Raw genomic sequence first — 25876 nt, 5'->3', positions numbered from 1 at the left:
TACATGGGCTATAGATCTTAATTACTGCCTGAGGGGTTCTGCTGCAGGAACCACAACACATCCCTGCTCCCACTGAACCATGAAGGGAGAATTCAATCCCAAAAGCTACAGGATAAATGAGAAGGGCAATTCTGGATATTTATTCATTCTCCCCATTGCATGGAGTCCTTCCGTTTCTAGCTGTCTGGGATGTCATTTAAAGCTGTCTGTGGATGGTTTACTTCCTATTTCCCCCATGTCCTCCAGCTGCACTACTGGGAGAAGCATGACTTCCTCCTTCTTTCCCCTGAGATAACAACCAGAGAGAGGCCACATGCTGTAAACTCAGCTACACTCGTGTTTCATAGAAACACTTAGGAACCAAGGCCAGCCTTGCTGATTGTCACTTCCCCAGAGCAATTGCTATGCGAGTGCTACATTTTGGTTGGTTTTCAGAGGATCTCATCTAGCTCTGTGACTTGGAAATTGTGCAGCCTTTGCAGCTGGCACCAAGTGCCTAATTGACCACGACAATTTATACAAGTGCAATGCAAGCAAAAAACAGTTTGGCACATAACCATACTGTTTCCTGTGTTTAAAACTAGGTATTTGTATTAGTGTGGATGAACTTTTGGTGAAGTGTATGTAATACTCTCCTGCTGGCTCCTCTGGGGACAGCAGTAACCATTCCCAGGTGGATTCTGCAAATCAGGTATCTGCCACGAAGACCACGGACCTCTAGGCTTTCAAGCTCTCTTCCATAGATGGTAAAAGCAGGAAAGTCAATGGATACACCACAGAGGTGGACATCACTCATCTACTTACATTAAAGCTTTCCCCTTCTTAGCAAATTTTTCAATTTCAAAGCAGAACTGTTTTTTCAGTCATTGTGAACTTCTTACTTTTAATCAGCAATAAATCAGACCATCTTTGTCAGGAATAAGTATTAATAGCATAAGTTCAGAACTCTTGCCAAGTGTCCAACTGTCCCCAGGCTGTACTTGCTGTAACATATTGCTAGGCATGACTAGCAGAATAAACCCAGAGTTACCTTGCCTACAAACAGCCGTAGAGCAGCAAAGACATGTTTGAGAGCTGCTGCTGACTGGTTGATTTGCAAAAAGAGCATGTGCGTGTCAAAGACTTTCTTCATCAACACATTCTGGCAATCAGATTGTTGGAGCTGCCTCTGAAAATTTCACAGACAAGACAGGACATTGTGGTTATTGAAGTGAATAAACAGGAGAAGGATCTGCTGGGCATTCCCTCAGAGTGCTCCTAGAGAGATGCTTTTTTCAATGTAAAAGTTCTGCAGATGATGCTTTCCCAGCCTGCTGCAGACTCTTCAGTTTTTCAAGAAAAGCACTTTGCCATGCCTGTATTACTCATGGACTGTATACAATATATTTAAGGGTTAAGGTGACAGAGAGGGAGCACTAAATGTGAAAGGAGCTGTTTGCTGTATTGTGGCTGTGAGATCTTCAGCAAGTCGTCTGGGCTTGCTGAAGCAATCTGAGCAATTTTTAAGGAGGAAGAGGATTCACCTGCTGATTTGCAGAGATAGACATAATAAGCAGTTTGGAAATCTGTTGTTGAAAATCACTGACATCTAGTGGGATAAGCATGATTCAGAAAAGGTGATGTAATACTAGATGCAAAACACTTCCAAGCAGAGCAGGGTTGTACATAGCCCTGGATATGTAGGATGTTATTCTTCCACCTCTTTCTATTCAGTTTGGGTACTATGAACCAATGTCCTTCTAAAAGACCTTCAGTGAGAACTGGAATATCTTATTTCCCTATTCTGCTGTTGGACATTTCAGGTTTTCTGTGTGCCTGCTCCCCCAGGCCTTCCTTTCACCCCATATCCCACATGTTCAAGCAGAAAAGAAAACCAGCAAAACATACCTGGTGATTTAGAGTGTAAAGACACAACAGGTCAAGGATTGTGAGGGAAACTTCTGTAGCAATGTTTGCCTCTGTGTCTACATACTGTACAATGTCTGTTTCATTGGAAGTGCCTGCAGCATAAAAAAAGAAAGATTAAAAACAATCTTCTGAATGTCATTAAAGATGATTTAATTCTGCAATCTGGTCCTTAAGTCTTATCACAGCAGAGATCGTGTCCTAACTGCACTTTTATCCAAAGTGGTATTTTGAAGGAAACTGCTCACAGGAGATGAAAGTGGAGGAAATTGGAGTCAACTCTCACCAACTGCACCAGTGATGTGAGTACATCCTCTCACTGTTTCTGTTCATCCTCGAAGGAGGGAAGAAACCTAATTGGGAAGTGGGATAGATAACTCCAATCTCATAATTTTAAGAGCCTCTGGTCAAGAAAAGGTCTTTATAGAGCCTGATCTAAATCCCACAGAATTCCAGACGGAAGTAAATAATTTCTGTACTTACTTGCAGTGCTACTGTCTATCATCTGCAAGAGTTTAGGGTTAGAAAGTGCATTTTTGCCCCGGATTAATGGTAATGTTTGAGATCTGTGGTGCTTGTGGCCATCATGACTTGAAGTAGAATGCATCCTGCAATTGAAAGGTACCATTAAAAACAGAAAAACAGAATAAACTACTGTGCCTATTCAGTATTTTCCCTGTCAGTTCCATAGAGTGCTTCTTAATGGCATTAAGCTTAATGGCTTAATGCTTCTTAAGCAATAATCTTCAGAGAAACAAAAATGAAGGAAGTCAGTGAGATGGACAAAACAAACATGTGCTGTGATTTCTTGAAATCATAGGGGACAAAACTTCCATTAAGCACTAAAAAAAGCAACAGCTTTTTCAGGCTGATGTTTAGAAAACTGCCTTGGGTGAAGAAAAACTGAGGTAAGTTCTGTTAACTCAGAGTGTAAGAAAAATATATCCTATTTAAGAAAGAAATAATACAGTTTCTATGAGGCAAAAGAAATGATGATAAACTGACAATGACAGTAAAAATACATAATATGTGCATATTCATGCGTTCTTTTACTCCTCTTTGATGCTGACGAATACATCATTAATTTATAATGAGAAGCTTAAAAGTAAAATACCAATGATTATTATAATTTTTGAAAGTATTATATATTTGTAACTAGTGTAAAATTCATGTAGATTTAACATCTCAAAATTCAGGTAACTTTTTAAAACACACTTCCTGTTTATTTCTTTTAAAAATGTAATTTCATACATTTAAATGATTAAAATTATTCTAGGACAGAATTACTCCCTGAACATACCACTCTAACCAACAGCTTTTAAGTCAAGCCAGAGAGACTCAACTTTTTTACAGTTCAAAGCTGTGGGGCCTCTGAAATTTGTTAGATATTTTGTCAACCTCTTTTCAGTCAAAGCTGTGACAGAGTACAAGGGTTGGAGGATGAGAGCCCAGGCTGGGGGTTTATAGAGTTAGGAATTCAATGTAGCATGATGGTATAGAGTTAGGAATTCAATGTACCATTGTGAGAGCAGTCCCGATGCCTGGCCAGAGGAGTTCGAACCTTTCAGAGTTCCATTATTCTGGGTGGCCTGGACAAACTTAAAAGCAGCTGCAATTTTCCTGTTAAGAGAAAGAGAAAATAAGTGTTGATCTGTTATGAAATGTGACATTGATTTTGCCATGTCCCTAAAGAGTAAATGCAGGGATGACTAAACCTGGTGTGGAGCAAGAACTGGTTCGTCTGGTGACCTTTAATTTTGACACTGCATTACATATAGACAAGTTCACAGCAGTAATATAAAATTAAAAATGAAACATCAGCTGAGACAAAGCATGCATTCCACATTTCACAGCTGAACATGATGTCACATTTTATCAGGGAGGCAGGAGATTTTTTTTTTATTGCTGTGAAACAATTATCTATGCCTATTAAAACGAATCTTTACATGACATGGATGGAAATACAGTGTTCAAAGTTCCCTTGTTTGGCATATGCACAGAAATGTTGTCAAGAATGGCCCCAGTATTTTGGGTCATAAATACAATAATAGTTATCACATCATGCAATTCATCCTTTATAGCAGATATGTACTCAGATATGCAGAACATCACAATATTATCATTTGCATAAAAGAAAAAATGAAGCATACATTGGTTTCAGTTCCACAAAGAGATTCTTTCAAGGGAAAATTGACAGATACACTGTTAATCTCATTTAAATCTAACAAATGCTGTAATATCTAAATACTGCAACACAGTCCGTAACTACAGAATTACCTGACAATATTGCGTTTTCCTAGATATCTGAAGTTTTGCAGACAAACCCTGAAAGATAAAACAACACATTTTACGCCTATTAATGGCTTTGTACCGATGAAAAAAATGCTGAATCTTAGTGCCTCAATGAGACCTATGGCATATGCACCTGCTAGTAAGCAAAAAGAATAGAATGCAGCAGTTCCCAGCCTAGGGATACACGAGGTGTGGTACACTTTGCACACCCATGTTCTCTTTCTCTACAGTTGAAGATTCCTGCCTGGTGAGATGGCAAAGGCAAAAACCTGGCTGAAAAAGCATTGCTGCATCACCAGCTGAAGGTAAATAAATCACATTTCACTACAAGATGGTGAGGAAATTCCAAAACCAGCTACCTGCTGGATTCTGCAGTCATACATAGATTGGATTGAGCAAACCACCCATGGGATGTGAAAAGCAGGTCATCCTAAATTACGTGACTTTTATTATGGCTGGGAAGTTTTGAGGAGCTAAATATATTTCTCAAGGGAAGAACAGAATCTCAACACCAAATGGGAAACTAATATGAAAATCTCTTTTAGGAGGAAGACCCAAAGCATTATTACACTTGTTCATGGAAATTACAACATATTGAAGGATATCCTATTAATAATGTCTCATTACGACCCTTTTTCATGGAAATTACAACATATTGGAGGATATGTATCTTATTAATAATGTCTCATTATGACTTTGGAAGACTATAGCAAAATAATTTAAGATACAAGAGCTATCTCAGACTATTCCAATAGGTGGACAAACCCAAAGAGGAATTGTTTGCAGCCATCACTTTAGAATATTCAACACAAAAATCAAACAACCACAAAGTAAACTTACTCTAAAATGCTGAAAAAGTCTGTTATTTCTGAGAAGGGTGCTCGCAACCAGTAGGAAATCAGTGCATCTAAGGGAAGATATTAAAATATAGTATGTATCCATTACAGGGAATTAAACTTAGCCCAAAGCCTGTAAAATACACTGATAATTATTCTAATTTAATGTTCACTTGGATTCAGTATTCACAGTAATTTACGGCAACATAAATTAAGTAGTGAGAGCAGTTTTTACCTTCCGAAATGGTTTTCATAATGTGAAGGAAGCACATAAGAAGGCTTCTAGTTTCAGCTTGATCCAGCTTGTCAAAACGAAGAGTTGACCCAATCAAAGACAAAGGTCTCATGATCTGTTGAGGTGACAGCAAAGGGCCTCATTAAGCACAGTGATGGACTCCCACCTCTGGCAAGCGTTTTCAACATGTGCACATGTACCTTTTCACACGTGTCAGTTCTCTCACTGTTTTTTTCATTGGTACTTGGGTTAGATTCAAGACTTGCTAAGGAAGCTCTGGAGTCAGCATGGTTTGCTGCAGAGATAGCTATTGATGAAAAGGCTGTAAATGAAAGTCACAGCAAACATGCTAAACTAAAACATTTATGGATACAAAAACCAACAAAAAAATGGAGAACTTAAAATGTGTCACATGCTGGATTGAGACAAGTGCTTTGAACTTTCAACAGCAAAGCTATTGATGGGTATGTTTAGTACTGAAAACATGCAACAAGTTGAAGTACAATGATTCAGTTTGCCATTTTATGACATTAAAATGGCCTGTTGCATTCTGTAAGAACTGACCTAAAGACATAAAAATCAGTGGAAAGATGCCTGAATTCATTTCCCTGAAGTCTGAAATGGGGTTTGGAGGTAGTGAACAAAATAAGTTGTATTTCTACTCTTCTGTTAAGCCTGGAAAAACTATGAATATTTGCTTCATATGAGGCAAATGCAATATGAGACATCAGGAGTTTTCAGGAGAAACCTTGGAACTATTTTTAAGTCAGGCAGAGACTACAAGAATGAACTCAGGCAAAGGGATTTCTTAGAGCCTGAATACTGGCATCATTCCAAAGCAGGAGAGTAAGTGAAGCAGTGGAAGTAGAACAGCTTCACAAGACAGTCAGTCCAAAGACACCCAAAGGGAAGAGAAACATTGCATACCATGTTTCCCTGGATATGGTATAAAATAAGTTAATGATATCCTCCATGAATTCTAAGCAGAAAGCACAATGGATTGAGATAAACACAAATCTGCCTATGTGCCTGTTCAATCTGCCATTTTTACCTGCAATAGAGTTCAGAACATCTTTGGAAAAGGAGGTGTCCACAGAGTTTGCATGTTTCATTGCTGTCTGGCTCTGAAACCCACCAGTTGTGCTCAGGTCATCCCTGGATCCCTGTATTTGAAAGAAACAGAACCAGCTCCAGTACTCCATGTCATTATCCATAACTGGGATAATGACAGCACATCCAGGAGGCTTTTCTAAGACTCTGAGTTTGAGAACCTACTTCCAGTTGTTTTGACATGACAACCATAAAGGATCAAGGTTTGCCAAAATGTGCTGAAAAGTTACCTGCAATATGAGACACTTTCACAGTGGAAGCTGTAAAGGATTGGTCTAACTAGTGTTTGTTCCTGAAACATCAACACAGCACTGGGAAAGGAACATTAATTGTCATTAGCAATGCTCAAATGAAATGGGCTCATTTGCTGGGAGGACTGAAAGACACAATACCCCTGCAGAAATCTGCTTCTAGTTTTTGAAGCAGTATGGTTATAACATTTCTTCTATGAAACAAACACATTCCTCCAGATGTGCAGTTTATACAGACATTTTCTGTGTCAGTAAAGCTGTTTTATGATGTTTCTGTACCCCTTTCCTCCTTCGGTTACTTGTATGCATTCCCTCTGCCTGCTGGTATAGCTTACAGCCCTTCAGTTGTACCATCTTTGGGTACACAAAGTAGTTCTGCAAAGACTCTGTGGGCAGTGGGAGGTTTTCTTTACACCAGTGTGTCCCAGCCTCCTGCCTGAGGACACATCCTCAGAGCCCAGCCTGTGGCAGAGGTACTGGACACATTTTCTGGGACTCCAAATCTCTGACCCTGAATTTCCAGCCCTGGGACAGCAGTGTCCTGGGTCTGTTCCAGACCCCTGTTCTGTTCCTTGACAGTACAGATTCACAGGGCTCTGCAAGTGCTCTGCAAATTGAGAGCTTCCAAATTTAACTTTGCAGATGCAAATATATCAGCAATTTCAGAACTGTATTCTGCTACCTAACTGGTGACCGGCATAAACTTGGACCTCTTCCCACTGGATCAAGACTGGCTCACTTTGATCATTTCAGTGTTCAAAAAAACCACATGAATTACCTGATTGGAAGTATTGATATTGAAGAGGAACATATCTTTCATGTAAATCCTTGGCATATTGTCCAAAAGCATTCCATAGAGTGGCATATACAGGTTTGCTATTTGTGCTTGTTTTGCCTGAAAATAAGAGACACAACATCATCCTCAAGAAACTAATAAATATATACCAGTGGCTAAGGAAGTTTCATGTATGTTTAGGTGCTGCATGAACAAGCAAATGAAAAAGGACAAGCAGTTTCTTTACCGGCTCTGCGTATCGATCATCAAACGAGTGCTTGGCCATCAGGTTTTTAAGCACAGCCAGAGCCAAGTGCCTGATGTCCTGGTCCTCTTGCAAGGCGAAGCCAACCTCCCGCAGCAGGACTCCAATCAGGAAATGCTTACGGCAAAATTCATTGGTCAGTGTGTACTCTGGAATGTCTTGGAGTAGAATGGACAAGAGCGTTTAAATTAATATATAGGTTACATACATCCTTCCACCCTCCATTTTCCAAATGTTCCATTGTTAAACCTTGATTTCCTGGTCTGACTGCTTCATTTTGCTCCTTCATTTCTCAGAATGAACAAATCTAATATTATTATCTCTTGAAATCAAGCAGTTTTTACTATTTAATAATAAAAGATGATTTATATACTTGTTCCCACATGAGAATCTCAATTGTTTACTCATTAGACTACTGACTTCTTAGAGGCACAAAGTCCAAATTGTTGTTCCCATATCCTAAGCTAGAAGAGTTCTAAAACACAGAGGTTGAGAGTGATTCCACTTCTGAAAATGATAAATAACTTCTGAGATTTGCCACAATGCAGTGGCAGTGGTCAAAGTAAAATTCTGCTCACTGATTCAGTCATATTGCTCATACCTGATGTTCGATATTCCTGTGCTGATTCTGAAGGCGTCACCGTGTCTTCATTTTTCATAAACATAAGAAAATGGGTAAAAATAAATTGCACTTTTAATTATTTGTAAAAAAATATTTGCTCGCTTTTTAAAAAATTTGACTCCAATTTGAACTAAACAGCTTCTACTTAAAAAAATCCCTGAGTATCAAAACTGAACTAATTTTTGATGCTGAAAACTGAGGTAAAAAGGAGACAAGAGCCCATTTTTTGAGCTTCTGCCCCTTCCTGCTGCACCTGTTGAAATCCTTTACAACCTCTCAAGGCTATGGCAATAGCCCTACTGATCTAATAAATCAGACATCACAAAAATTCCAGTTAAAACTTCCAGTGAGAAGCTTCCACCTCCCACCCGCTAAGTGAGCTGCCAGACATTGCATTTATTTACGGGCATACTGAAATTTTATTTTTAAACTGAAAATTTATTATTTTTATTTTTAACTCAAATATTATTTTTATCACACTGCTTAAGTACCACATCTGAAAAGCTGTTGGGGGCTTCTGAGCCTGACATAGAGACACAGATCTGGAGAGAGTTATTTATTACCTGCCCTTTGAACCTCCCAATAACTCATTGCTGCACAGAAATCCTCCTGAGGGGGGCCTTACCAGGAATGTTTGAAGACCGTATGGGCAGGCACAGAGGGATGAAGTGCTCATGGTGACAGACTTCTTGGAGAAAGTCAAATTTGAACTGGTGTAAAGTCTGAAAACCACAACAGGCAATGGTTCACATTAAAACAGGGAAAATGGTGAGGCAGAGCTCCACTACTACTTATCTCTACCACAAACTTCTCACTCACACCCAAAAATAAAACATTAGGGCTGGGTATGCCAAGCTGCACAAACAATAAACATGTGGTTTTCATCTCTGTTATCAAAAGAATTTGTCACAGACAAACAAGCATTTTGTATCTTTAAACTATGATTTTCATTGAAGATGTAGTGATAAATCCAAGCTTGATCCAAACAAATATTTAAGATATCCTTAAAGCTACCCTGGGACTTTTGATGACACATACTATAGCACTGAATCATAGTGGAGTATCTTCAGTCCACAGACATTTTGAACCATCATAATTATAATGACTTTTTTTTTTTAAATAAAGTTTCAGCCACACAGGTCACACCCAGAGCTTACTGACAGTAGTAAAAACTTCCTCTGTTGATGCCAACGAGTTCCACCTCCAAGGAATTCGGGTAATATATAGTTTTGGTATTACTTATTTAATATCTCCCTTCAAAGAAGACATCCAGATAATTTTTGGAGGCTTGCACTTACCTCAAGAATTTATAATTCCTCCTGTAATGATGTGACATTGAGATATAAAGACAATGCACCATTCCCAGCAATGCATTTTTATTTCCATCATGACATCTCACTGTTCTCAGTGGCCAAGCAGTCATTCTCAGTCAGCCAGCAGCAGGGTTACTCTGAATGCCCTAACACTAGAAAGCACTTGTAAAACTCTTTTCATTTGCACTAAAATTGAATTGTAGCACTTCTGCTGCCACCAGCAGGCTGGGATACATAGGAAATGGACTTTTCTGAGTCTACCAAGAAGGGCGATGGTAGGGAATTCTCCCCTAAAATATTTTATTTCACTGTAGCACCTCTTCAGGAATACAGCATGTTAGCAGGACATGCTAATGGCAAATGAAGAACTGAAGCATCTGAAATGTGTTCCCCAAGAGTAACTCTGACATTTTGAGGGAGCACAGCAATGAACTGATTTCTAATGAGGTATTTCAACTTTTAAACACATGTTTCTCAAAACAATTTTTAAATGTCAAAATATGGAATACCATAAGGGATATTTCTGTGGAACAGAAATTATGTTGCTTCATCCAGAATTACAATAAATTCAAACTGCACTGCTACAGACTGATACATCCACAAAATATTCAGGCAATAATATACACTGTTAAATTTTCTGAAAAGACAGGTCAGATTGCAGTATCTTTTTTGATACATAAATAATCAAGTTAAAGAGGCAAAAAACACACAAAAAGAAATCTTTCAGCACATTTAGAAGACTGACTCTTGCTTAGGCATTGGACTGAAATGAAAATGATGCAAGGCCTCTTTCTCCTTGAGGTCAGAAATCTCTGATTTTATTTTGTGACTATTGTTTCCAAGTGCCACAAAGCCTGCTCCAGTTGCACATCTGTCACAACTCCACGGTGAATCTGCTCCCACACGCTGGCAGATGGATCTGGAGGGATGCTGGCAATGTTCACACACTTACTGCCAAGAAGGTGCTAAGTACTGCTCTGCACACTGATTAATCTCAGGCTTTTCCCCTGACCATTATTGGGCTTTTTTAATTAAACATCTGTTTCTGTGGTTGAGTGTATTTAGGGAAGTTTGAAATGTGGAAACAGTTTTCAGATTGCATAATATTATTTACAGAATTACAGACTTCAGGCTATGATATTAATAACTGAGAGACTCCATTCTACAGCTGTTCCAGAGATTAAGGGAAAGACCTGAGTTCAGAATGAGGTTGGTTTTAGCAAAAAGCAAAGCAGACTGGAGTAATCTCATTCTTTAGCTACAAATGCACATAGTATCAGTAAAGAACTAAAAGCTTTGTGAGCTTTCTGGGGAAAGATGAATCATTCAAAGTGTATATCTTGACTACACTGTGTTACTAAATATATGCTCATAAACTCTGGCATGGAAGAGAAAAAGCCTGTGACTCATCCTGATGGATGAAGAGCAAAGGAGTCACGCTGAATAATTCGGGGACCTCTCGCTGTTTGAAATTTATTGTTCAAACTATATCAGTGACTAGTGCTGGTATTATAGAAGAAATTCAGGCTGCAGGGAGTTTTTCTCATAGCTAACACAAACTAATTTGGAGCAGATTTACCTTCTTGCATCATCAATGAGGTAAGAGCATGGCACTCACATAAAGTAAAGATGTTACCGTCTCACTTGAGTTTACACAATGATAATTTTTTCATATGCTCTTACTTTATTCTCCTCAAAGAAAATTACTGCCAATTGCTGATGATATTTATAGACAAGTGCACTTTCAAAGAATTAAGGCTTATATTCAGTCTTTAGGATTCTTTGGTCTGAGCAGTCTGTGCAGAGTCTGCTCTTGCAGGTCTCACTGGGTTGTTGCTTGAACATGGCTATTTACTCCCAGAGGAGGCACACAGATATTAAAATCAGGAGGTTCTAATCCATATTTACTCTAAATGTTTTCACTGAGTTGAGTTCTGAGCACGGTGAATCATACATAGTTTCAATATAAAAAAATATTCTGCTAGTCAGTCACTTTAGAAAAACAGACACAAACAAATAAAGCAGAGCCATACCTTGCTATCTCCACCTCCAAACATACTTATATAGTTGTTGACCATCCTGAACACAAATCCACGATCCATAAACGTAAAACAGCGCTAAGAAATGGGAAAAAAAAGAATTATTATTTTATAGAAAAAAACCCCAATACATGGCCTCAGTTACCTGGCTGATCACTTTGTGTCCCCTGTACACTGGAATCCTGTGCACAGACGAGGTAAGCATTAGGCAGGTCAAGGAATATTAGGGACCTGGTCAATCTCCCTTGGTTTTTGTATTTATTTTCAGTAAGAAATTAATTAATCAAAGTTTTCATTTTCACTGTGTCTGCAGCCTAAAGTAACCACCACAGTGTACAGTGCACTTGAGAAAGCTTTTCTAGTGGCAGCCACTGCTGTATGGCAGCACTGCAGCCATCACCGGAGGAGGCAGGTGATGGGAGCTGAGCTGAGCATCCCCGCAGTGACAGGGCAGGGACTGGTGAGGAACCAACCCAGCCACAATGCTCACTGGCTGAGCTCTGTTCTCTCCCTGGGACAAAGTGGGACACTACATTGCTTTATGGTGAGAACACAGCTCTTCCTGACTGGTGGGGCTAAATACTGACAGAAGGTTTAAGGGTTTTAAGGGCCTTGGTTCTGCAGTTACTGACATGTTTTCCTTGCAGAGTCAGCCTACAGGGTAGAGAACGCAATCTTGAATTCCCTCCTTCTCTGCAGTTCCTGAACTCTGCAAAACTAGCAAAGCCTTCTGCTACACACATTCAAACATGGTTCCTTGATTAGGAACAGTTAATCCACTCACAGTCATTCAGAATTACAGCATTTAAAAAAAGAGTATCAGCTTGAGTCTAACTAAAGTCGCATTCCTTACCAAATGTTTGACCCATTTGAATATAAGGTAAGAATATGCAAAACTTGAAAACTTTGACTCTTTAAGAGCATAGACAGAAATGAATTAAAATTGCTTTAGAGCAGATTTACATGCAGCTTTTGCATCCTCAAAGACTAAAGGCCATAGAAAACTGAACAGTCACCACTGAATTTGGAAATTGAGCCATCTGCACTCAGAACTGGTTTTACTCCCTTTGACTAGACTAGGCTGGTCTGGAGTCTGTATTAAATATGGGGAAGTAAGTGTATGTGCTGTAATGACAGATCACCTCACCTTGAGAAATTTGGCAGTGCTGTAGTTTGCATGCCTGGTTTCCTCAAGAGCATCTTTGTACTTCCAAACAACATGGTCTGCCAGAACCATCACAAGTGTGTCCAGCTCAGTTTGAAATGATTCTGGAAACCTCTGAGTTCGAGAAACCTAAGCAGGGAATAGATCATCAACTTAAGAGTGCATGATGTCACATATCACACATTCAGGCCAAGAATAAAGACAATAAACCACAGGCCATTCAACATAGAAGAATAATATTCCTAGAGTTCCATAGATCTATTCTGAGCACAAACCCCAAACAGAGGAATCTGTTCCATAGGAAAGTGGGAAATATGTCCTCAACCTATCCTCAATCCATCTTTGTACAATCAAGAACAGGCTTGAGCCTAGCAGGTAAAATAAGGTTTTTGTAGGTCAACCAAGTACTTTACCAAGTATCACAAGATTTATTTTATTGGCCAATCAAGCAGTAAAGTTCAAGTACATTCAAGTGTATTTGCCAGGATTCTGCATTTTATATTTTTCCTAAGAGATTTTACATATAAACTTACCTTTGTTTTTTTTGTATCAACCAAGTGCTGTGCCATTGATTTTAAGATGACTGCAAAGAAGAACCAGGAATGCTGTTCAATAGAAGTAAAAGAGTGAATGAATAATGATTACTTGATAAACACCTTATGATGCATTACCATTCCTTACAGATGGATTGAATGCCTTGATAATGCACAGTGTTAAACACTATGTGACAAATAAATTTAAAAATCTAAGTGCCATGTATTTGAGTAACATTGGATCATATCCTAAAGAGAGGTGAAGCCATCTCAGGCATTTTGTCACTGCAGGTTTTTGCAATAAGGAGCCTCCAAACACCACTCCTACCTACAACTTCCCATTCCTACTGAGCACTGTCTTCATGGTTTGCTTGCAGGGAACTGGCAGAAAGGTGTGATGCAGAGAACCTCAGAGAATAACCTTCCTTTTCAGTTCCATCAGATAGATAATTTGGCACAGAATAAGATGGTACTTGAATAGAGTGGTTCTTCAAATACCACTTGAAATGGTGAATAAGTATGAGACAGATTAATATCTCAGGATATATGTGAAACAAATACACTCCGAAGTTTATACATTGAAAAAACCCCAAACCTCCCCACAATAAACCCAACCACAAGCACTTTTTTGTGGCCTAGTATTTCTGCAGGTTTTCTGCTTTTTTCAGACTACTTTTTGCTAATGGCTCAATAAAGAAAATCAGAACTGGTTCCTTTTAAACAGGTGAACACATTTTTGCCTCTGGGAAGCCCTGGGCTGGACTGGGTAGCTCTTGTACCATAACCCAGAGGCTCAGGGACAGACCTTACAGATGTATGAATTTCATAAAGATCAATATTTTCCTTGCATCTTCCAAGTTAAAAATTAAAACAGAGTATCCTAAAAGCAATTGCCCACATCATACTGTGTAAGAATTAAGTCTCTGGTTCTGACTGAGCTGTAATAGACAGCAGGAATTTTATTATGCGAACCACAGCATCTTGAGATAAGTGTTATGCTGAGAACCTGCAGCAGCTCTGCTAAGTCTGACTGTTGGATCACTGCAGAATGCGACTTGCACAAAGGTCATACAGGGAAAAGGAAGAGGAGAAAGAGATAAATGAGTTTCAGGCAGAAAATCTGTAGTAAAATTACAAATGGGCTAATTCAAGCTATCATTCACCTTTAAAACCTGTTTCACAGTTACTTGTTCATTTGACTTCAGCAGAGCAGTCACATTCTTGGATAACTCCTCATGGACAGTTCTTTCATCAAATGATTTGGTCCTGAAGACATACTGAAGAAGACATGAAAAATTTCAGAATGTGCATTAAAACAAATACAAAAAAGCCTCAGTAGAAGATGATAAATCATTTGTATACCACTAACAGCTGACAATCTTTGTTGCCCAAAGATCCTGACTGAACTATCTATTCACATGAAATTTAATTTCCCTGGCAGTAATGGCACCGCACTACTCCCCTACAAAACCTCAGTTTTAAACACAGCTTCCTGTTCATTTCAGGTTAATGCGAATCAAGAGGAAATTCTGCTTGAAATCAGTGCTATGATTTACTTTTCAATAGATTATAGGATACTGACACCTCCAAACTCCCTTTCAAGCCACTCCACCTGGGAAGAAAAGAAAAAGCAAGCAGAGGAAGTGTGGAGGGTTTTCCACCCACCTAGCAGGTCACCTTTCACCTGCTCCTTCCTTCCAGTGACAACAGCTACTCACAGCTGGTAACAACTCCTCATCCTGAAAGGTGTAGAGCACCCACTGCAGCTGACTGACAGGTAAAACTATACCCCTTATAGAAACTGAGCCCTCAAGGGAGGAATTTACCTACCAAGCTGCTAGGAATTCATAAACCTACCATGACTATTCAACAATTTAAGCTAATAATTTGGTATCACTGCACCTTCCCCAAAGCAAGAGCTCTGACAAGGCTCAGTTGGGATCAAAAATCTTTTCAATACAACCAGGTTGGTAAAAGAAACAAATATTTATTGAAAACATCTTATTAACATTCAGCTTTGTTTCCACAGCAGATGCCATAAGCTTCTCTCTGTGCAGTTTGGCACTTCTGGGTCCAGTTATTTTAATCAGTGTAATTTCACATTATTGCTGCATTGTGAGTCACAATTCTCGACTTACTTATTCCCAAAACAGCATTTGTAAAGTAGGTATTTGTTTCTTTACAGATGGAAAACAAAGAGATTGGGTTTTGACTGCTGCTGGAAATGAGAAAACAGACCAAGTGGACTTATGGGGTAACTTAATGATCACCTGAAATTTCAAACATTATTAGCTGGTCATGTAGTAGATATCGCCTGCAATTTTGAAAAGTTATTGAGTAGAAGAGGTTTTAACACCTATTTAATTAACTACATTTACGTGTTACATAGTTTGTTTATTTTGGAGCCTGAGGAACTCTGCTGGACCTCAGCAGAATTCTTCTGTGCTTAAATTGGGGTACTTGAGATGAAAATTGAACAACTCAGAGGCTGAGGTGAATGACCTGTAAACACATACATTCATAAAGTAGGAAAGTAAATTCATGCCATGCAAATATCAATCAACAGTTGTCAACACTGAAATTAAAATGTTTTCCCACTTAGCAGCCTAACTCCTATAATGTTTTCATATTTCTACCCATGAACATGCTAAAGTCTCCAGCTTATCAGCAATGTTATTTGCTTTCACTTTATTCCTAAAGTGAAACACCTCCCTCCAAGCTTATGCCACAAATACTACTCATCATCCACAAATGAAATGTACTTTCTAAGAGCTACTTGTTGCACAGTGAAGCAGGATGCCATTACAGACAGCACTCCACACAACTGTTTGCCTCTCCAAGCTTTCTTCCATGACTGTGGGGGATCTCTTATTGCTGTCATGATCTCCATTAGTTCTGTCACCACCAGAGCAAGACAAGAGGCAAAGCAACAGCAATATCTCCTTCAACTCTTTGAATACCCTTTAATTCTCCTCTGCTCTGCTCTTTGAAATACACAGGTGAGTTGGCAAACATAACACTCAAAGATATTACACCTTTCTTGCTACTGATTCATCAAGCATGACTAGAATAAAATTTACCTTCCCTCTCCTCTGCAATTAAAAGAGAGGGAAAACAACAAAGGCAAGGGAAGGGAATAATAAGTGAACCCTTAATGGAGTTCACTTGTCTATGGATCCTTCTGTCTATGCCAGTAGCTGCAGTTAATTTGTGGTTCTGCTTAAAAACACTGCTTCATAAAACTCTCAGCTTATAAAGCTGTTACCCAAGTGTATTGATGATGAGATAGTTGCTGGCCAACAGCATTATTCATGCTCATTTAATGGATGTCCAACTGATACAGATGACAAGGAGATCATCTTTAAAGAGGCCACTCATTTGCTTTTTAAGTAATACTATAGATTGTCCAGAAGCAAGCCCCATACACAGTACCTTCCCATATATAGTCTAGTCTTCAAAACAATAAAGGATTAAAAAAGGCTGAAAAAATAGGAAAAAGTCACAGAATCTGAATTCCACAGATGAGAAAAGAATTTATGTACAACAGCACATGTAAAAACAAGGGATCATGAGACTAAAATCACGATTTTATAATGAAAAGTTTAGTTACAAAGCTGTAGCTTCCCAAGAGACATGAAACCACCTGGCAACCATGAAGAGCACCCAGAAGCACCTTGTTCATAAAAATTCCTACTTGTGGATCCTTTCCAAGGGACTTAAATGAAAGGGATTCAAAGGGATCACCCTACAAGGGCACCCTGTACCTGTACAAGACAGGTGGACTGTTGCTGTTGAGGCAGGGACAGGAATGAAGAGACTCCATCTTCAGAAGGCAAAGAATGAACTTTATTAACAAGTAGCATTCCTTTTGTAACCAGGATCACGAAGGTGAAATAGGATTGGTCTCAAAGTGAAAGCCATTCACACCATTGGTGCACTATGAATAGCACAGTGTGGTAGAACATATCTATAAACAATATGAACAGAGAGAAGAGATAACAATTCTTTGAATTCGTTCTCCTAACTTTCCCAGGCTAGGCCTGGAAGAATTCTCTCTCTTTTCTCTCTGACTGAACTGAGAATATCCACAGTGGCCAGATATTTTATAGTGATAAATCTCATCACAGTCAAGAGGAGTGCTGCAGACTGCAAGCAGCATCAAACTGGTACCTATATAGCTGAAGTTTCATGGTCTTTCATGCTATCTCCCCTTTCCCTTCTCTCAAACCCTGCACAGTGGGAAATTCCTGCTTTAGCATAATTTCAAAGACTGACACCCTACACTCCTAAAAGCTCAGTGCTAGTACATTTACACCAGGTTTCAGTTCTAAAATGTAAGTTCTGGTTATCAGCTGAATGCACTGCAGCTTCTCCCTCCTGTGCTTGCTCAACTTGGTGTTCTATGGAAAAAAAAAAGCTGCAGCAGCAGCAGAGACCTGAGCAGCTGCTTGTCCTCAAGAAGAGTTTTAAAGTTTCTTAACCAGAGTCTCTCAGTGGCAGAAAGTTATGATGCAAATGCAGAAAAAGCTACAAACAAGAACAACTAAGAGTAAACAGGAAAAAAACCCCACAAAACCACCAAACTCAACCCATCTCTCTACAAAAATATGAACATTTCAACACCGGCCGTACCGTCACGTAAGAATTTATGCAGTTGTCTAGCTGTTCTTCATGGCACTTGGCAACAATGTTGGTAAGAACTCTGCAAGACAAAAGAAGAACAAAAATTGACCTATTTTTTGTCATAAGGCAGAGAAAGTCTTCTTGATACTCACATTGTACTGCTCTTGTAAGCTCATCTAAAACAGTGCATGAGGGATGTGATCCAAATGATGAATAACGTGCAAAATCTGTCCACTGGGAAAAACCAGTCATTTCTTGGGCTTTCTACTGCTTGGATTATGCTTTTATATATGCATTTGCTCAACATTGCACCCAGTGTTAAGGATAACAACTGCACTGTCACCACAACAAGAGAAAACATCAACTAACTGAACTTTATGCAAGACTTGGATACTTAGGGATAACAAAAATTAGAATACTTTAATGAAACAGAGAGGCAAGAGCACCTTTCTCCAGGAATGCTACTTGCTAAGTTCTCTCAGGTATTTGTAATTCTGCAAATCCCCTGATACTCTGCTTATGCTGGCACAGCTCCTCAAAGACAAGCACAAGGCTGGGCTGCAGCCCCAGCAGGTCCCTCTGCAGCACTGTCTGCTCGTGTCCTTGCACCCTCAGCACTGCACAGCAGGGAGAGGCTGGGCACTTGGTGAGAACTCAGAGAAGCTTGGGGATCAGCCACAGGAAAGAAATTTGCCTGGATCACACCAGCACTCACTCTCAAAACCTGAGCTCCTACAAACAGCAGGAAACTGAGAATTTAACTATGTGAAACTGAGAACGGCAGCAAAGTTTTCTCTTCAGTTTGTATGTGGACCATCTTTGTTTGAGATCATCTTGTTCCAGAAAACACAAATCTAGGCAAGAAATCTTTAACTTGACCATATCCTTTCCTTTTGATTATTGGGAGCTCATTTTTTAAGGATACTTAATATAGAAAAGACTCTGCAATTTATAATCTTATTTTTATGTTAATGAATTCAGGAATAGGCATAGTAACAGTATGACTAAAATAGATTAATAATATGCCTGACTGTGGCCCACATACAAGTACTCCTTTTGACTAGCTTGGTTATTGGAGTGACTTCTGGCAATTCTTATTGGATCCAAAAGCTTTCTAAGTCCCTTAAATATCTTTAATTAATCTAATTTCTTGCTTTTTGTAGAAGAAGCAAAACTTGTAGAAAAACACAAAAGCTATGGAAGAATTAGTTGTGGGCATTCTGATCTTCTAACCTTCATTCTGATTTGAAACTGGAATGAGTTCTGGCAAATATGTGACAGAGAAATGATGACATGATTGGGCCCCCAGACAAGTAAATAACCATGAGTATAAAAGGAATAATGTTTTCTCCACAACACATAAGCCAATCCATGCTCTCATTCTGTTGTTGTTGCTTTTAGTAAGTTCAACACAAGCTGCTCCAAGCTATTCAGAACAAAACACAGTGTGTATATATAGGACACGTCAATGAATGACACACAGCAGACATGCATATTCCCATCGGCATCAGCTCTGCCAGCACAAAAGACAAGGCACCATACATCCATGCAAGAAAAACACTGAGAATCCTTCTTATTTTCTTATTTTATATTTTTTTTTTTTTTTGCCAGTTGTGTGTATAGTCAAAATTCAAAGCATGGAAAAAAATAACATCCTTCAATTTTTCTATTTAATCATTAAAACTGTATTTTAAACAGCTGCTTCTTCTACAGCATTTTTCCCGTCAGTTAACTGATGCTGAAATTCTACCCTGGGACACAAATCATCACTTTCTCTAGATTTGACATCAGTTGATTTGCTGGCCACAAAGGTGTCCCCAAACAAAGGTCTGCTGGCCTCTCCCCCTTTAAAAACAGTGTGCAGTGATGAAATCACACACACTTATGAGGAAAGGATCTTTTAATCCTAGTACCTAGCTGTGGTAAAACTGGACTTTGCCCTGTAAAAGCCAGGATCCTTTGATAAAGCATATTGAAACTCTAGCTTTCCAAGGCTAAGATGGGGAGCTCTGCTTCCCTGTTCCTTTAAGGTTCCCTAAATAATCATTCTTCAGGAACAAATTCTGAAGCACAGTCTCTGGAAGGAAAGAAAGAATACTGACAGCAGATCAGTCTAACAGGGTTGCAGAGGACAGTTGTAATTTTTTCCTACTAGGAGTGTTGTAGTCCCCATGTTTAGCTGCTGGAGGAAGTACAACAAAAACATCACTATGGACACAAGTAAATGCAACACAACGTTCTGCCCTCCTGCAGAGACCAATAATAATAATCTCACCAGTATTTTTTTCCTGCTGCCCTGATTAACAACATCAATAAAGACAATTTCATTATGTGAGGGGTGAGAGAGTCAGCAAATCATTGCAGTTGTTTGCCTGCTCTCTGAAAAATGCTTCTATTGCTTTTCAGTTATTGCTGATATATCCTAATTAAAAAATGCCCCTGAATGGTGTGTCCTGGTTGTTTGACTCTGCACTGGATGCAGCAAGATGCTGAGCTCTTCCTGTGCTGAACTCCACATCCTCAGAACCAAACAGAAACCCAAGCTGAAACCCAGCTTTGTCAGGAAGCTCTTAGCTGCTCAGGAATGAGACCTTTCCCTAGGATTGCCTCAGGACAAGCAGACATGTCCACCACGGTCAATAATTTCCAGCCACATGATACCAACACTTCCATGTGTTATTTACAGAACCCAGTGCTCGGGGGAAGCATCATTCTCACCTACTGAAGTCTAAATGAGCAGCTCTAACTGGACTAACATCTGCATTTGTGCTCCTGAGTGAATTCTGCACATCCCACAGGAGTTGTCCAGATACCTGGTCACAGCTGTTGCAACTTCATCGTCACTGTTTTGCACCAAAACCCAGAAGAGCTGGTTCAGGACTACAGGAAGAAAATTCATAATCACATGGATCTTCTCAATCCTCAACAAATTCTGTAAGGGAGTTAAGAAGGCAAGTGAGAGACTTTCAGTGTAAGCAATGAGAGCTGGCAGGTGCCATGCAGCTCTGCTGCTTCAGCAGGTAAAATGCAGCAGCCCCTGGTGTACCAGCAGCAGGAAAACAGGTCAATCAAGTAGAGAACTGGTTCCCCATGAAGCTTCTTTCAAATATGACCATCAACACAACTGTAGGTATTGTCCAGAATTCCAGTATTTTGTGCTATACTGACTTAAGGGAAAAAAAAAAAGAAAAAAAAAAAAAGAGTGAAACCAAACCAAATTTTATTTCACTAAGGATACTATCTCAGGGCAATAAAAGAAGTGAACTATTTTCAAAATAAGATTTTCTAATATTTTTAGGAAAACTAATTTTTTTAATGCAGAGATCTAATAAATTCAACGTGTTGTGGCTAAAATACTTTTGTTAAAGGCAAAGTGGTAAAAATTAGTATTAACACACTAACTTGACATTTTATTATCTTCTTTAATCAAAATATGTATTGAGCTTTTAATAAAAAACAAACTCTTTTGAATTTCTCCTAGGTTTTTATTTCAGGTATTTCCAAATCATTCCAGAACTTCTAACGAAGGTACTAGCAATTTATAAATAAAAGCAAAATATCCTGGGGAAGATTATTTATTATGGTTATATTGCATAGTTAATTCCTTGTTGCACACAACATTGTCTCTGTTTTCCAATAAATTCACTGGAATATTTTTAGAAGGTAAGCTACAAACAGCAGATAAAGAATGGTGCAATTCTGGTGGTATAGACAACCAGCTTACTGACTAGCAAGTTGTAAAGCTTCTATAGATTCCTAAACTTTGCTCATTATGCTCAATAGCTTTCCAAAAATTAATTAAGGACTTCATTCTGTAGAGGTATAACCTCTAAATAACACTGATGCTTTGACTTGTGAACACACAGCTTAATAATTCCTTTAAATCAAGACAGTATTTGAAAACCCAGCCACTCTTTTCAGGTCTGCAGGCAGAGCTGCATCTACAAACAAAAGTTGTGGCCATCCTTATGGATTTGTCCAGGGAACTACCATGATTTATTGGAACTATTCTTTGCTTATTAAAGAAAAAAATCTCTCCCCAGGCAGCTTGTATCTGATGAAGGTACACTCCTACAGGAAAACATTACCAGTGAAGGAAAGGGGGAAAAGGGGGAAAGCACCTACATGGTGAAAACATCTAAACCCCTAAACACCTGCAGGATTTTACAGAGTGCTAAAAGGAAATACAATAAATGCCATATGTATGATGTTCCAGTCAGTTCTGAGATGGAACAGAGTCACATCTGCCTTCACTTTTCTTGCTTATCTGTCTTTAATGTTCCACAAACATAGTGCACAGCAAGAACTCTGCATTTCAGTACTCATGAATGGGTGAAGAATTAGGACCTTACATTTATCTACTGTGCTTCTAATTTGCTTGTCACACTCCTCCCTTCTCACAGTTTTTGACTTCTACTGAATACAGGCACATTTAATGCAGCTCTTGCTTCATCTTGGCAGATGGTCTTTCTGGTTTCAGAACTTGAGAGGCAACAAGCACCCTTGACTTATACCCACCAAATACCCTGAGCAGCCCTTGGAATAGCATGCAGGATTTTAGAGGAGGTAAGGATAGAAGTTATTTAAGGCAAGAGAGGATTATCTGGAATACTGCAGCTCTACAGGCTACAGCTCCCTTCCCCAGACATCACTGGAGCAACATTCCCTTATCCCCTGATGGGGTCAGAGCTTGGCACAGGCTGGATTAGCTGCTGTTGGGGCAGATGCAGCCCTGCTCTGGATGAGAAGGGATGGGAGGCAGCTGGTGACCAGCAGAGCATCTGCCACGTCAAGTCCATCTGACTGGAGCTGTCACAGACCCTCTGCCATGGCTGGAACTCTGCAGTGGAGGATGAGTTGAGAGGAAGCCCTAAATACAGTTGTATAGTACAATTTGTAGGTTGTACTATACGGGTTACTTTACCTTACAAGAATTGATAAAGTTTGAGGTAGGAGGCTGAGACAGATCCTTTTCCCTTTCCTGGCACTGATGGAAAAAGTTATTCAGGTATGGATCCTAAAATATTAAACATTCACGTTAATGTATATTACACACAAATAGAATTTAGTGCCCGAAACTGGTTACACACCTGTGACACCCATGAACACACCTGGTTCCCACCATCTGATATGGGAGTCACAGAAAGAAAATCAATTTACTGAATCCAACTAATTGGTCAGCACAGCTTGCTAAATTCCAAGTGCTTTGAAAAATCCTTTTTCACTGTAGTGAGTGATTAATATTTTCCTCACAAACTAGGGGATTTCAAAGGCCAGACTTTTTTTTCCTTCCTTATATTTTATTTCCTTGTTGTTTAAACTGATATTCCACAATTTTTCTATTGGTATAATGCTAAACAATTTTTATTTTTCCTTGAATTGTGTATCCTTAAAAGTATGTGTTCCATCATTGGCATTTTGCCCTTCTCCATTGAAATAATCTTTAAATGTTCTAGAAACAAATTCATGCATGATTTAAAAACCCCTTTCAGACATTCCCTGACACTTTTTGTGTGTAAGCAGGTCACAGAGCTAAGAGGAATGTTGGCTTACCTGAGTATTTACTGTTGATACAACGAAAGTAGAGACTTTGAAAAGTGGTTTCCCACTGTCTACCCATTTTATATCACTGCCAATCTGCTGTTAAAGCAAAAACAACAAAAAATATTTTTCCACCTGTTTCCTATTTATTCAAGTGTGCATCAAATTTTCAGGGCACAGCTTAGCACATGAGAGTGCATGGACTGCACTGGCTGCTGTGCTTTCACAAACACCACCACTGCAGTACAAACCCACTTTTCAGCACAAGACCAGTGCTACCATTCAAGGGACCAGATCCTGCCCCACCCTGTCCTCATGACAATGGCAAAACAAACACAAGGAGGCAGAAATAATCCAAGCTGGACTGGATCAGCAGGAAAATATGATATCACACCACAAAACTGGAGAATGAATCATGACTGTGGATCTCATCAGCTGGAGAATGAATGTTATATGGCCTGAGTTTGTGAAAGGAGTTCTTTTTGACCACTTTGATTCACATTTGAGGAGTTATAACACTGTAGAATACATAAAATACACTTTTTCCATATACACCTGTGAACCAGCAACATAGGACACTCAGCTCAGTGCTGCATATATTAGTTCCTATATTCAGTGATATGTAAATAAATATTCTAAACCAGAAACCCTATTTACCATTTACACTCCCCAGAAAATGCAAATGAAAATCTGATCTCATGAAAAACACCTGGAAATGACAGCTCTGTGCCATGTGAGTAACAAGGAGGGGTGAATGAATACCTTTGTGCTTGCTGGCTCCTGAAGGCTCAGGTAGTTGGGGGGCAGGCTGCTGGCCACTGGCACCTGGTGCTCCTGGGAAGCCAACTGGGCATCTTTCAACAAAGGGAGCCAGGCAAACCCCACTGTGCACAAGAACAAATAAATGGGACTCTTTGGAAAAACAAAGTTTAAAGGAAGACAATAACATCCAGCCAAAAACTTTGAAATCCTTATTTGAATGTACATAATGTATATTTATAATTGAAAAGAATTCTACTACAGGTACCTGGTGTTTCCAGAGCCTCTTTCTTTTTGGCATTAGCTTTTGCATTTATGTCACAGGTGACATGATAAAATGAAAACAGAATGTGGTGTTTCTTATGGAGTTGAGTGGGAAGTTCAATTTTCACCTGAAATGTAAAATGTTACACCTCACTTTAGTTTAAAAACCAATTAAACCAGGCATCAGAGATGGGCTAAATGAGTGACATCTCTCTACACAGAGGTCTAAGTATAGCCTGCCTTTACTGGGTAATGTTTGCCCCATGGTAAGAAATGCTCTCTTAAGGAAATTGTTTATGAGGATCATCTATCACTTTTACTTAAAACTTTTTTCAACTTTGTCATGTGGAGGAATATTTTCATTAATGATGAAAGAACACAAGATGAAAGAGGACAGAACTAAAGAGTGGTGGACTCTGCTTAGAAGTGATCACCTGCATTTTAACAGCCAGCCCCGTGCTCATATTTTCAGGACAACCAAACTAAAACTAAAATGAAATCTCTACTACTACTTCATCATCATTTCATGACAAAGACCAAGTAATAAAGGCAGACATGCAAATAAACTTTATTTATAATTTCTGCTTAGTCTTAAATCCCATATCATGCCATCCATGAAATCCTACATATTGGTTTTCAGGTATTATTAACCTATTGGAAGAAAAATACAAACTAATCAGAATATGTTACCATAAGAACTAATAAAAAGGACCCTTTGCTCTTGTGAGCTGTGATGAAATCTATCCAAGCTAATCCTGTGCTAAAGTAAGGGTTAGAAATTGTTGATAAGTACTCCCAGTGTAAAATCAGCTTATGGGTAAGAACCTAATACCATAAACAGATATAAAATGGGCACCCAGAGATAGAGATGAAGACAACTTTCTTCTTAACATCCTACATTCTTTTAAATTCTGCACCGGCTTTACTAGGGACATTTAGGACAGGTTTGCCTCTTCCAGCCAAATTGGCTATTCACATCTGAATTCAGCTTCTCGTTCAGGTTCAAACTAATTTCCCCAAACCAAGTAGCTCACTACCATCACATGAAGGACACTTTCAGATGTGTTAAACCCCAAAACACATCTTGTAAAGGATTAGCAAGGAGTTCAAAAATCTCTGAAAATCTAATGTTTTAAGTTCCATCTCAGTTTCTAAACAGGAATCTTAAAATTGATACTTCACATGTAGTTGTACATTATCTGCTGATCTTGCCTCAGCAATTTTATCCAAGTAAATTTTTACTGAATAAGGAAATTTTACTGACTAGGAGAACAGTTTGGAAAATGCTGGCTATAAACTCTGTGCTGTTTGCCAATCTCATCACCACACATAAAGCAGTAGTGGAAAA

The 25876-nt window shown here is 39.0% G+C and overlaps 1 protein-coding gene across 19 annotated transcripts in view; it reads right to left on the bottom strand.

The window, feature by feature from the left end:
* Positions 1-25876, bottom strand: part of DOCK10 (dedicator of cytokinesis 10) — a 168066-nt gene that overhangs the window by 21026 nt on the left and 121164 nt on the right. For 16 of the 19 annotated variants that reach the window (XM_068200933.1, XM_068200928.1, XM_068200934.1 and 13 more), the window contains 23 exons: positions 24533-24656; positions 24268-24389; positions 23518-23604; positions 22889-22981; positions 20778-20896; positions 17974-18043; positions 14505-14618; positions 13342-13413; positions 12791-12937; positions 11638-11721; positions 8917-9013; positions 8271-8315; positions 7652-7827; positions 7408-7524; positions 6320-6431; positions 5469-5590; positions 5269-5383; positions 5038-5104; positions 4183-4230; positions 3424-3525; positions 2389-2513; positions 1888-2000; positions 1031-1168 (listed from right to left, as the gene is read on the bottom strand). In XM_068200933.1, coding sequence (XP_068057034.1) covers positions 1031-1168; positions 1888-2000; positions 2389-2513; positions 3424-3525; positions 4183-4230; positions 5038-5104; positions 5269-5383; positions 5469-5590; positions 6320-6431; positions 7408-7524; positions 7652-7827; positions 8271-8315; positions 8917-9013; positions 11638-11721; positions 12791-12937; positions 13342-13413; positions 14505-14618; positions 17974-18043; positions 20778-20896; positions 22889-22981; positions 23518-23604; positions 24268-24389; positions 24533-24656 — 2409 coding nt within the window. The remainder of the gene's footprint in view (positions 1-1030; positions 1169-1887; positions 2001-2388; positions 2514-3423; positions 3526-4182; positions 4231-5037; positions 5105-5268; positions 5384-5468; positions 5591-6319; positions 6432-7407; positions 7525-7651; positions 7828-8270; positions 8316-8916; positions 9014-11637; positions 11722-12790; positions 12938-13341; positions 13414-14504; positions 14619-17973; positions 18044-20777; positions 20897-22888; positions 22982-23517; positions 23605-24267; positions 24390-24532; positions 24657-25876) is intronic. The other 3 variants (XM_068200919.1, XM_068200922.1, XM_068200918.1) reach the window with 3 other exon arrangements.

Source organism: Anomalospiza imberbis, chromosome 10 (genome assembly GCF_031753505.1).
Source record: "Anomalospiza imberbis isolate Cuckoo-Finch-1a 21T00152 chromosome 10, ASM3175350v1, whole genome shotgun sequence".
NCBI lineage: Eukaryota > Metazoa > Chordata > Aves > Passeriformes > Viduidae > Anomalospiza > Anomalospiza imberbis.
Note: the sequence above shows the minus strand (reverse complement) of the source record. Positions and strands in the feature narration are given on the sequence as shown.